The 12,729-nt window shown below is 46.1% G+C and overlaps 1 protein-coding gene across 4 annotated transcripts; it reads right to left on the reverse strand.

Moving 5' to 3' along the window:
- Nucleotides 1–120: 120 nt before the first annotated feature.
- On the reverse strand, nt 121–12,723 carry TXNL4A (thioredoxin like 4A). 4 transcript variants are annotated; one of them, XM_042962578.1, is made up of 4 exons: nt 12,662–12,723; nt 12,219–12,391; nt 3,470–3,573; nt 121–505 (listed from the first exon to the last, which is right to left on the reverse strand). In XM_042962578.1, the coding sequence occupies exons 2-4, from the start codon at nt 12,369–12,371 to the stop codon at nt 334–336; spliced, it is 429 nt and encodes a 142-aa protein (XP_042818512.1). In that variant the 5' UTR covers nt 12,372–12,391; nt 12,662–12,723; the 3' UTR covers nt 121–333. The 4 variants fall into 4 exon arrangements, with proteins under 4 accessions (XP_042818512.1, XP_015394193.1, XP_042818513.1 ...); XM_015538707.1 differs by lacking the exon at nt 12,662–12,723 and adding an exon at nt 9,721–9,790 and having other exon boundaries at nt 12,219–12,305; XM_042962579.1 differs by lacking the exons at nt 12,219–12,391; nt 12,662–12,723 and adding exons at nt 5,989–6,058; nt 6,588–6,744.
- Nucleotides 12,724–12,729: the final 6 nt, after the last annotated feature.

Here is a 12,729-nt window from a genome sequence, read left to right on the forward strand (position 1 = left end):
ACACGGCGGCCCCATAGGACATGGGCCCGAATTCCACTCCCAATGGTAAAGATTACGATTAATTTCTGACTACCAAGATCAGTGATCTGTATGTCAAGTTTCTCAAGAAATAAGCAATCATGGCTTTCCATCACTGCGTATTTTATTTACCTCAGCTAGGTATTTACAGATATTTGCTAATATAAAAATACAATGGCCCGGCGGCCGGAAAGTTGAGGCCATGCAACCCTTACTTCTTCGTGTCCAAATGCTCTAAGGCTTTAAATAGTTCAAGGTATTTCCACATGAAAAGGACTCCACAACATTTATATGCACAGAGAATGGGCTGAGAGCTCAGTATCTGTATTTTGTGGAGTAGTCCTTTGGAGACACCACCAGGCCCCGACCCTTCCGGGCGCCTCGGTACACGGTCTCGATTATGTCTATCATTTCCTGCTTGTCTTCCATGGCCCAGTTGATCTTGTTGTTGTTCCCAGTACCCAGGTCAATCATGATGTGCTTGTTCCTGCAAAGAGGAAGACAGGGGGGTCAATGCTCACAAGAATCCTTCTAAAAAAGAGTTCCATGAAGAAGGCTTTTCTGTTTTGCACCTTTACAAACTCTCGTTAAACATCATTTAAGAGAAGAACACACAGTCAAGAGGATCCACCATGATTCAGGAGAAGATGAAAACAACCTAAATGCTACTTAAAAACACACAGCTTGCGTGGGGAGCAAGCTCTTTCTGCACTCTTCTCTGTCTCCTTAGGACAAATACCCTACAGGGTAGTCGAAAGCTCAAAGGACACAGTTTTTGTCACTTGGACCCAGAGGGTTGTACTAATTTACTCAGGAAACACAATGGATGAGTTTTCACGGTGCTCTTGTGAGCACCTAGTGTACATTTCATTAAAAATCCTACTAACTGTGAAATTAATAATGTTTTGGATTTTTATGATTAGAGACATAGACAATTCTTTACAAATGTATTTCTTAAGAGGCTACTTTTAACAATGATTTATATGTGCACTTTATAGAAGATATTAACCCTGGTTGTCCCTGATGCACTAATTTTTCCAGGTTTGCTGAAGACTGATTAGTTTTAATTACTTTAACTCCTCACTTCCCTAAGAATGAAGTGCTCCATCCACCCTGCAGTCTTTGGTCTGGCCACCTTTTAACCGGAGTGAGCCTCCAAAAGGCAAATCCGATGTTCCTTTTCTGCCACAAAATTTCACTTCTAGGATAACATTCCACATCCTCACTCTGGCCCGGGAATCTGGGGGGTCTGGACCCTGCCCCTCCCCCTCCCTGGCAGGGGGGATCTGGGTGTCTGGACCCTTCCCTCCCGCCCCCTCCCCCAGCAGTCTCCCACCATCGCCCGCCAGCCACTCCGTGTCCTCTCAGGCTCCCAAACACAGCATGAAGCTCATGCCGTGTGCCCGCCCCCCAGAAGGCTGGAGCTCATCCCAAACCTATCCCAGCTGCCACTTAGCTCCCGCCACCCTGACTCAGTGTTTGTGTGCCTATAAATACCCGCCCTCTGGCACCTGTTTCCCTCTGCTAATTTACTCAGCTGTTCCCAACCTACGAAGTTCCCTGATGGCAGGATCCGCGTCCCAGCACTAGACCACAAAACCTGGCAGGACTCAATATATATACATTTAGTGAAAACATTAACTGAAGTGCCACCACGCCTCGTCTTAGAACTCTGGGTGGCAGAAAGAGACGTTCCGTCTCTCTCTGGTGCAGCCTCTGTCCTAAAACACCCATGTGCACAGACGGCGGGGGGCTTCTTTTTTTCAGCCTCACTCCCACCTGAAGGGCTAGGGGAGAATTTTGAAGAGCACGACAGAAAAGGCCTAGACTGCCTCCAAGAGCCCGTGAGAAGAAACACGGACTTGGAGAGCACAGCCGGTGCCGGCTCCAAAGGAAGGGAGGACCTCGCGTTGCTGGGGGTGGAGGAAAGGGACCCTGTTACTTGGCAGGACATCGCGATGGCATCCTGCGGTTCTGTGGGAAGGACTTGTAATGACTGATGCCCTTGGATATTCAACTGAAGGAAAGCAAGCAAAGTCTTGAAGGTGCTGTCTGGTTTCTCCCTGGTGCTCACAGCAAAACGAGAGAGACAACCTAGTGTGAGAACTGCGAACAAAGACTCAATTCTCAGCCTCTCCAGATGGCAGAAGGTGCTGAAATCCAGCAACGGCTGCAGAATGGGGGGTACAGGGATAAGGAAGCCACACGACCTACTGCTGAAGCCCAGGAAAGCCCTAAAGGCCAAAACGTTCAGTCACAAGAGAGGGAGGTGTGCCTCACGGATCTTCCCCGATGCCCAGGCCAGGGACTCGGCTGCAAGGGACAGAGGGTACAGTGAAAGGAGATGACAGAACCCAATGTGCTGCTGGCTGAAGGAGGCTGGAAAATGGCCCAGCTGCGAATGCCTTTCATGAAAAAGGGAGGAAAATCCAGGCAAGCACCCTCCCAGGGCTGGGGCGTCGGCCCCCTTCCTCCTCACGTCCCCTTGGGAAACCAGACCTGTTTCCTATGCTGTCCCACACCGTGTGCTGGGAGAGCTGGGGCCACAGACAAGTGGTGTCCAGGAGCCTAAGAAGCCTTGTCCATACCTGATTTTGCATATGAGAAGGATGTGAGTTTTCGGAGCCAGAGGGCAGACTGGTAGGCAAAATCCTACACTAAACCCTGTGAATTTCCTGCCCGATTCCCTGGGACTGTGATATGATGGGGCATAAAGACTGACAGATGTCCCAAAAGTTTCTGATCAATCGACTTTAAAATAAGGAGATAATCCTGGATTATCTGGATGAGTCTATTCCAATCACAGCCCTTAAAAGCAGAACAGGAAATCTCAGAGACTGTGCAGACTTCAAAGGCGGAAGGGCCTCCAGGAGCAGGGAGGGGTCCCAGCGTAGAGCCGGCAAGGAGTCAGAGACCCCGGACCCGTGAGCACCAGGAACTGCATTCAGCCAACAACCCAAGTGAACCAAGTGGCTTCTTCCCAGGCTGACGGTCCAGGTAAGGGCCCAGCCCGATTCTGACTTGGTGAGACCCTGAGCGGGAACCCACTGAGCCTGCCCGAACTTTGACACAGCACTGAGCTCATAAGTGGTGCTGTGTTAGCTACTCAACTTGTGCTCATTTGTTACACAGAATATAAAGCTAATCCACACCCTATACAATCCACCCAAACATTCCTTGCCAGCCAGGGAGCTCTACTTTCAGAGTATGGTCTAAGGCTTAACACTGCTATTTACCAACTTCTGTATTAACAATAAACGGTAAGAAATTTTGACCAAACATCAAATGGTGATTCCTTTGTAAATTAAATCTCCACGACAGAACTTTTTTAAAATTCACGACGTTACTTGACTTTACTACCTAAATACCATCAAATATAAAGATCTCCTGATTACATCAAACTTCCAGACCAACAATATTCAACTGAAATGACAAGTTTAAGAGAACATACCTGAAGAAAAACATGACGGTGCATGGATCGTATAACTCATACATTTTGTTGAAGTCAGGCACTTCTGTAATATCCACAAGATAGATAACTGCAAAATTTTTCACCTAGGAGAGATTGAAACAACCCTGTACAGTAACACACCATTTTTTTATTCTACAAAAGCACGTTAAAAACAAACACAAGAATTTGTATATAAGTGGACAATTTTCAAACCAAGTCCCCAACATTCTTTCCCAGCAGAGCTAATACACAGGGAGATGATTCAGCACGTTCGGGCTCCTGACAACTGGCTGCTTACGCCTCGCTTTACCATTTTCACAACAGCAAGTTATGAGAGTCCCACCGAAAATGTCCACAGGTACGTCATTCATGCTGATCCAGTAATAACCTATCTCAAACTTTTCCAGATTTGTACTTCTACAAATACTTAATTGCACACAGGAAACCACTATTTTAAAACCCTCTTCTAGAATCTGCTGCACACCTGCCTTTTTGATCCAGGGGTGCACACATGCAGATACTAAGACTACTACTCCAAATAATACTATACACAACAAATTTTCTTTCATTTTTTTCTCTAATTGCAGATTCATCATAGCAGATTTAGAAAACTCAGAAAACTGTAAATAAGACAGAATCACCTCCAGTCCCAACCACCAGAATTGCTACAAATGTATTTTTTTTTAATGTTTATTATTGAGAGAGAGTGTGTGTGTGCAAGTGGGGGACCGGCAGAGAGAGGCAGACAGAAATCTGAAGCAGGCTCCAGGCTCTGAGCTGTCACCACAAAGCCCAATGTGGGGTGTGAACCCACGAACCATGCGATTATGACCTGAGTTAAGTCAGACACTCAACGCACTGAGCCACCCAGGCACCCTGCTACAAATATATTTTTGGTAAACTCTTTCCCATTTTTTCTGGCATACACACACACATATTAATCTGTTTATACTGCTTTAACAAAATATGATCATTCCATGCCACAGTACTTTATATCCTGCTTTAATTATGAGCATTCTCTTATACAAATTACATACTTTCCCAAAGCACAATTTTCAGGGCTACATAATACTTCATCAAACAGCTATGTCATTAGTTTATCATTCCTCCATTATTTTCTGATTTTTCCTGAAAATAAATAATTCAAATTTTTCATTAGTACCAATTATTCACCTGTGAACATTCTTACCTTTAAATCTATGTACATATTTCATTATTTCCAAAGAACAAACTCCCAAAATAGAATCTCTCCGACAAAATACATGACATTTTAATGGCCCCTATAGGGGCGCCTGGGTGGCTCAGTTGGTTGAGGGTCCGACTCTTGCTTTCAGCTCAGGTCATGAGCTCATGGTTCATGTGTTTAGGGTGACAGTGTGGAGCCTGCTTAGGATTCATTCTCTCTCTCTCTCTCTCTCTCTCTCTCTCTCTCCCTCTCTCTCTCAAAATAAACAGTGCAAGACGGCGCAGGGCTGAGGTCTGACCAACAGAAGGCATTAAATATGGACATGTCCCACAACTGGCTGCGAAAGGAGGGAAGTTACTGAGGGACCCAGGCATGGAACTGGGGCCCCTCCTGGCCACCCCCCATTTCCCTCTTTCCTGGTGACAGAAGACAAGGCAGCTGTGGAATCGAGTGTGCCACACACCGCGTGTCCAGATGGCCTCTGTGGCAAGTGTTCTTTTCATACTGCCGCGGCCCTCAGACAGCAGGGCTGGAGTATAGCACACGCCTCTGCAGAGCTTTCCGGCAAAAGGGACCCTGTGCATCCGTAGGTGCTGCCTACCCCTACGTTTCACTTCATCATTATTCCGTTATTACTTTCCATGTAATACAACAGAGCTATCACAACTTACACTGACAGATGTTAACCTTATAGTAAAACCAAACAAACACGTCCACTTGTCCCCTAAAGCGTAAACTGCCAATGCAGTGAAAGCCCAAGATGCCATTCGGATTCAATGTGAATTATTTAGCCAGTTGGCTCCAGTTCCTAGAACCTCCACATCTCCCAAGTTAAAGCAGAAACTGACACAAGAAACCACGTCCTCTTAAAGTGATCAAAATATACCACCTGTTTCATACATGAAGATATTCAATTACCCAAACTCAACGATACAATCTTCACTATAAACGTTGGTTTTTACAGCGAGACTTTGAGAGCAGGCCCTACTTCCCTTTGCCTTCAATGAGGAGGAAGAAAACGGTAGCTCGTTCAGAAGTAAAACAACTAACGACAGCACAGTACTTAATTCTTTTCTTCCCCTCTATGTAAAGTACACTATGGTTCTCCAGATAAATCTAAGGCTTTCCGAGGCTAGGAACCACGTCTGTTCTCTTTACTGATGTGTCCTCAGAGCCAAGCAGTACCTGACTCATACACGGGACCAGTAAATGCTTATCGAGTGAATTTGAACAATAAGCTTGCATTCTGAAATACAAGAAACACATTAATGTCACTAAAAATGTGTTTTTGGACAGTGTGAGCTTAATCACGTAACGCTGAGTTCAAACAGACCTGCCCGCAGGGTTGGTGGGGTGCCACTTCGGTCTGACGGGAGGCTCTCAAGCTCCTGCAGCTCAAACACCTGCAGAAAGCAAGGGGCTGCTCACCCATCTGGGCGGCCAGATGAGAACCGCACACGGCACCAAGGGGCCTTCCTAGAAACCTGTACAACCTACCCAGTCTTCCCCCTGGAAAAGCTACCATTTATCCAAGCTGCTTCTAATGCGGGTTACATGAATTGTCGTGATGCTTTCCACATGGTCTGAACGTTTCACCCCCACTGACGAACCCACAGTTAACTAAAACTCTGTGTATGTTTTATAAAAGTGAAATGAAGCTAGGAGTCTACTGTATTTTCTCCATTTAAAAAAACGTTCCGGGGCGCCTGGGTGGCTCAGTCGGTTAAGCGTCCGACTTCAGCTCAGGTCACGATCTCACGGTCCGTGGGTTCGAGCCCTGTGTCGGGCTCTGGGCTGATGGCTCAGAGCCCGGAGCCTGCTTCCAATTCTGTGTCTCCCTCTCTCTCTGCCCCTCCCCCGTTCATGCTCTCTGTCTCAAAAATAAATAAAACGTTAAAAAAAAATTTTTTAAAAATGTTCATTTTGGGGTACCTGGGTGCTTCAGCAGGTTAAGTGTCCGACTTTGGCTGAGGTGGTGGTCTTGGGGTTTGTGGGTTGGAGACCCGCGGCGGGCCCTACGCTCTCAGCACTGAGCCTGCTTCAGATCCTCTGTCTCCCTCTCTCTCTGCTCCTTCCTCACTCCCACTCTCTCAAAAATAAAATACACATAAACAAATAATGTTCATTTTGAAAATATAGAAATGGAATGGAAAAACCACTACTGGGGCACCTGGGTGGCTCAGTCGGTTGGGCGTCCGACTTTGGCTCAGGTCATGATCTCACGGTTCGTGGGTTTGAGCCCCGCGTCGGGCTCTGTGCTGACAGCTCGGAGCCTGGAGCCCGCTTTGGATTCTGTGTCTCCCTCTCTCTTTCTGCCCCTCCCCTGCCCACACCCTGTCTCTCTCCCTCTCAAAAATAAACATTAAAAAAAAAAAAAAGAAAAAAGAAAGAAAACCACTACTATGTGTCCAGCCCCGTATTTTTAAGCAAACTCTACCCCAAATGTGGGCCTTGAACTCATAACCCTGAGATCAACAGTTGCATTCTCTTCGGACTGAGCCAGCCAGATGCCCTTAAGTTATACAACTTGTTTAAAAAACACTGGGCTGGAGCACATGGCTGGCTCAGTCAGAACAGCGTGCAACTCTTAATCTTGAGGGTGGGAGTTCAGGCCCATGTGGGGTATACAGGCTACCTAAAAGGAAAAAAAACCCAAAACTTAAAAATATAGGACAGTCAAATAAAATCAATAGTATGGGTGTCTTAAAGCAAAAAGTGTTTCCCTTTCCCCAGACCCACAAGCTCACTTGTGAGGAAATCATATACATTCTGTTTTCTCCAGCTGACATCATTAACTGATGCCCATGTCATCGAAGAAGCTGTTAGAAGATAACTTCTAACAGCCAAATAACATTCCATCCCGTGAACAGGACATTCCCAGTTTAAATCCCAACCGTCTGTTTCTGAGCCTGGACAAACTACGTGCCAGCACCTACCCCTGGGAGCCATCGTGAGGACCACAGGACAGGTCTGTTTCCCACCTGGCAACAGGATGCGTCTAAGGGTTCAAACGCTAGAGCTCACGGTCATCACCATGTTCTCCTATCATGAGACACTGCTGTTGTTTCCAGTTATGACAGAAGTTATAGCAAAGGTCTTGTGGAGCATAAAACTTCGTCTATTGAAGACGCGGGGTTACTAGGCATAAGGTATGACTATTCTCAAGGCTTTTTATACGATGCCAAACTGCCTCCTGAAAGGAGATCCGTTCTACAGGTACCTCAATATTAACTTTCACCTTTTTAGCTCTGCTATATCTAAGAAACGATAGCACACTATTTTAATGTGTGTGTCTCTGAAGTTTACTTAACCGTGAGAATTTCCTCTTTTTTAGGTTCCTTGCCTCTCTACCCACAGGATTTATTTATTTATTTCATTTTTTAGGAGTCATCTTTTTAAATGGCACTTTAAACTTGTTTGCCTAAGTCTTACTATGTCTAAAATAGTATTTTGCCTGCTATATTTGCAGTAATTCTAATTGGCTGTTCGACAGGATCTTTTAAAAACCAACGACTCTATGTACAAATTTCATTTCTATTATCAAGTTGTTTCTTAATGTACATATTCTTTTGATTGTCTACAACAGTAACTATGATTTCCAACTCTACCGCCTACACGTTTTATAAGCACCCCTCCTTTTTCGTCACCAAGTCACGGATTAAACTGTTCGGTAGTCCTTCTACAAGCCACTCAACTTGCCTCCAAAAAGTAACTCCTGCACATCACTGAGACTGAGGCTGGCACATGACCCCAACCACCACTCCACCCTCTTGTATGGGACTCCTCCTCTGGCTAAGAACCCACCTAAAATGCTGGAAAAAATCTTATGGACTGCCAACTGGCACTATGTATTTTATTTATAACAGTCGATTTTTAGATAATTCATGTCAAAGCCATCAAAAAACTGCACGATAACTTTATTTTCCCCAACTACTATTTGCCCGATTAGCTCAACAATAACTCTCGAAAACTCTGCGATGTGAGTGGTAATGATACTAACAACAGTGGCTAAGAATTATGGAACATGCTGCTTACATGAGACAAGAAGTGTTCTGGAAGTCTTTTATATTCATCCTATCCTCATGACTGCCCTCTGGGTTAGGCACTACCATCCCTTTCCCACAGATGAGTAAAATGAGGCACACAGACAAGTTATTTAAGGTCATACGGGTAGTAAGCAGCAGAAACAAGCTTGGTCTCTACCCTTACTGCCCCTCATAGCTTGCTCCTAGCTCCAAGGCTGTTATTTCCAGAAACACAAATCCAGAGCAAACATACACATTTTGTTGGCTCTTATGAGAACATCAACTCCCAGTAGAGTTCAACTTACTTTATGCGAGGTTTAAGAATGATCCCCCTAAGGGTACCTGGGGGGCTCAGTCGGTTGAGTGGCTGACTTTGGCTCGGGTCATGATCTCGTGGTTCGTGGGTTCGAGCCCCGCGTCGGACTCTGTGCTGCCAGCTCGGAGCCTGGAGCCTGCTTCGGATTCTGTGTCTTCCTTGCTCTCTGCCCCTCCCCCACTCATGCTCTCTCTCAAAAATAAACATTAAAAAAAAAAATGCTCTTCTCTAAAGTCATTTCTAAAATGTTCCATACATATATTTGTCTTATATACAATTTAATGAGAATGTATGCTCATGAGTCAATGATATCATTGAAGCTTTGCATATTTTAAACTACTTATTTGGGCTTTTAACACACAAAAATTAAATGTCCTGTTTATTCTTCCCCATTATGGGATTTCGGTAACAGTGAGCTGTCACGAACCTCCTACAAAACGGCAAGACACCTCAAGACAGCTCAGAGATACACCAAACAGTCTCTCTTTGAAGCTGTGTATAAAATCAGCTGTTAATCAGGAAGCTTTGCTTATTACCACTCCAGCAAACTCCAGACATCTGTAAAATCGTTCAGCACATCTCTTACGTCTTCAGAGCAGCTCCAAACTACTCCAGCATGAGGTGGGGTCGGGAGGTCGGCCACGTCAAAGCATCAAGTCAACACACTACATTCCAGGAGAACAATCTAATCAAGTCCAGCCTAAACGGCGCAACTTTTACTCACTTTAAAACAGCTGGGGTATCCAAACAGGGCTCGTAACAAGATGAGGAAGATCCCCCACTATCTGCCATTTCTGCAGAGGGAGATTTTTAAATAGAGAGTTAAGTTGTTCTTTATACTAAAACTTTAAATTTCAAATATTCCTGTTGAGATTCCCCAAAAAGGGCTTCCAGAATTATAAACTCATATTGCCTTTATACCAAGAAAAAAAGAAAACCATAATCTCGTGATGCATTTCAAGTTTGCATTTTTAATAACTATACTATAACATTATATTAAAAGTTTATTAGGACAGAAATCCAAATTTTGGGACAAAAGAAAAAATACCTTAAAAAAAAACAAAGAAAAATACTCAAAATGAGCCCAATTGAGCCATTCTTATCAACAGGTTCAATACCAGAAAGAGTACGTCCACCAGCGACAGCGTCTGTAACTGACAGAAACGGATGAGAAAAGAACAGCTCTGGTAAAAGTCCCTAAAAACTTACATTCACACACAAAATCTGTCTCCTAGCTAAAAGCATTTTGCTGGGTTTTGCTCAGATATGAGAAGCCAAACGAGCCTCACATCTCTAATTACCGTACCCTCGCACTGAGGGCAGCGAGAGCTGGACGTCGCCTGGTGTTCACACGGTCGCCTGCAACACAGAATTCGGGGCACACACCCGAAGTCATTTCAAAGTCAACAGAGCGACAATTCGCTTCTCAGAAAAGTGCCCTTAGGCAATTCTTGACTCAACTGGCTAGTATCTGCCCCTGACCACCATAGCCTAAGCGAGGCGTGACCCCCTGGCACCACCTCATTTATGCCCTCTGACCCCAAATGGGAGGACCCCCAGCGTCAGAAAACTGCCGCTCTCCTGAGTTCCCCAGGCACCTCCTCAAGCTCCTTGGGGAAGAGGAGGGGAATGACTGCTAATCACAGCACCCACATTCTGATCCTGACCTCTGTTGAGGGGTTTTTGAAAGTCACATCAGAATTCCCAGGGGAGCTGGGCCTGTTTCTGGACCTCACCCCAGATCAAAAGAATCAGAATATCTGAGGTGCACTTGGGGAAGTATCCCAAGTGACACTCATGATGACTGACACACACGAATGGTCCCTAATGTCCCCAATGCCATCACCCCATCTCACTTTGCCTCTCTTACCAAACAGGAAACAGTAAAAACTAGCAATAGAAGATCAGATAGTTTTTTTTTAATGTTTATTTATTTTTGAGAGAGAGAGAAGGACAGAGTGTGAGTGGGGGAGGGGCAGAGAGAGAGGGAGACACAGAATCCGAAGCAGCTCCAGGCTCTGAGCTGTCAGCACAGAGCCCGACGCGGGGCTCGAACCCACAGACTGCAAGATCATGACCTGAGCCAAAGTCAGCCGCTCAAACCACTGAACCACCCAGGTGCCCCCAGATAGTTTTTTTTTTTTTTTTTTTTTTAAGTAAACTATACCCAATGTTGAGCTCGAACTAATGACCCCAAGATCAAGAGTCGCATGCTCTACTGAGCCAGCCAGGCGTTCTGAAGGTTATCAGATAGTTTTTCCTTTCCTAAATACAAAATACATCCTCACATCTTTGCTACCTACTAAAAGGTGTTGTTTTAACCCCTTATCCCTAAGAAAAGATGGCTTCAACCCTTCCATTACTTTTACTCTCAGTTGGCAGTTGGCGGGGAGCCCCACGATGGGCTCTGTGCTGACAGCTCAGAGCCTGGAACTGCTTCGGATTCTGTCTCCCTCTCTCTCTGCTCCTCCCCCGCTCACACTCGGTCTCTCCCTCTCTCTCTCTCTCTCTCTCTCTCAAAAATAAACATACATTTAAAAAAAAATCGCCATGCGGAAATTTAGAAAAGCGCTCAGCCCCCCGTTATACAATAGTTGCCAATGACTGCACTTCTGTTGTCAAGCAAGACTGACTAGCCAGGGGACTAACACTAAACATCAGGAAAACTAGTACCACAAAGCACAATTCTATTCTCTCCTAACATCTCCTGCAAATGAATCACTCTAAGCTATAAATCAAGTGACTTATAAAGAGCATCGTGGAGTAAAGGGGAAAAAAGACTAGAAGAAAACCAGATTAACATGAAAGTTCTGCTTTACGAGTACGATAAGCAAGGTAGCAAAAATGGACAACCCTTTAAACTAAACTATTTAAGTAAACTCGATCGTTCTTCCCAAAACCTGTAGGCGTTTGTTCATGGCACTATAGAGAAGGAATCGTGAATCATTTTTAAGATTTGAAAATCTGCGGAAACTTCTCCCAGAAAAACCACAGGACCTATCCTGTACAGTTTCAGGACCACAGCCTCCCACCACAAGGTAAGAATCCGTGTGCTAATCTAGCGAATGTGCTGCACGCCAGGAATAAAGGCACGAAGAAGGAGCACCGGACGGATTCTAACCTCACTTTAAATTCTACCGCCAAACAGACAAGCAAAAGCAATGCCGGTGAAATGAGCAAGCTGATCACGGAACGCAACACGAAGCGGCGGAGCTGCGTTACCTTTTCGGCTATACTGTACAGGACCTCGTCCATCTTCATGCAAGTGGGGTCCCAGTCGTGTCCAAACCGGATGACGACCACCCGGTCTTCCTCCGAAAGGATGGCCTGGTCCACCTGCCAGCCGTTGTGCAAGTGCGGGAGCATGTACGACATCTTCAGGGCCGCTCGGGTACCTGCGGGACACGAATTCCACGCACCCGCTCCTTCCGGCCAGACCGCACTGCCGGCAGGGGGGCCACGCGTCGCCCCCGCCCTCACCCCTCGGTCCCGCCGCGGGGAGGGCGCAAGGGCCAGCACGAGACCCTCGGAAGGGGGCCTGGACCGAGGGGACGCCCGGCGGGCCACTGCCCGGGAGCGGGGCCCCGAGGGGGTCTCCCCCCACCTCAGTTCCCCACCCCCTACCTCCCCGGACCCCAGTCCACTCCCGCTCCAACCGCACACACCTCTGACACCTAGAGAGTCCCGCGCTGCGGTCCTTCCGGGCGTGGACCCGCGCCGGACAGTGCGTGCG

Source organism: Panthera tigris, chromosome D3 (genome assembly GCF_018350195.1).
Source record: "Panthera tigris isolate Pti1 chromosome D3, P.tigris_Pti1_mat1.1, whole genome shotgun sequence".
Lineage (NCBI taxonomy): Eukaryota > Metazoa > Chordata > Mammalia > Carnivora > Felidae > Panthera > Panthera tigris.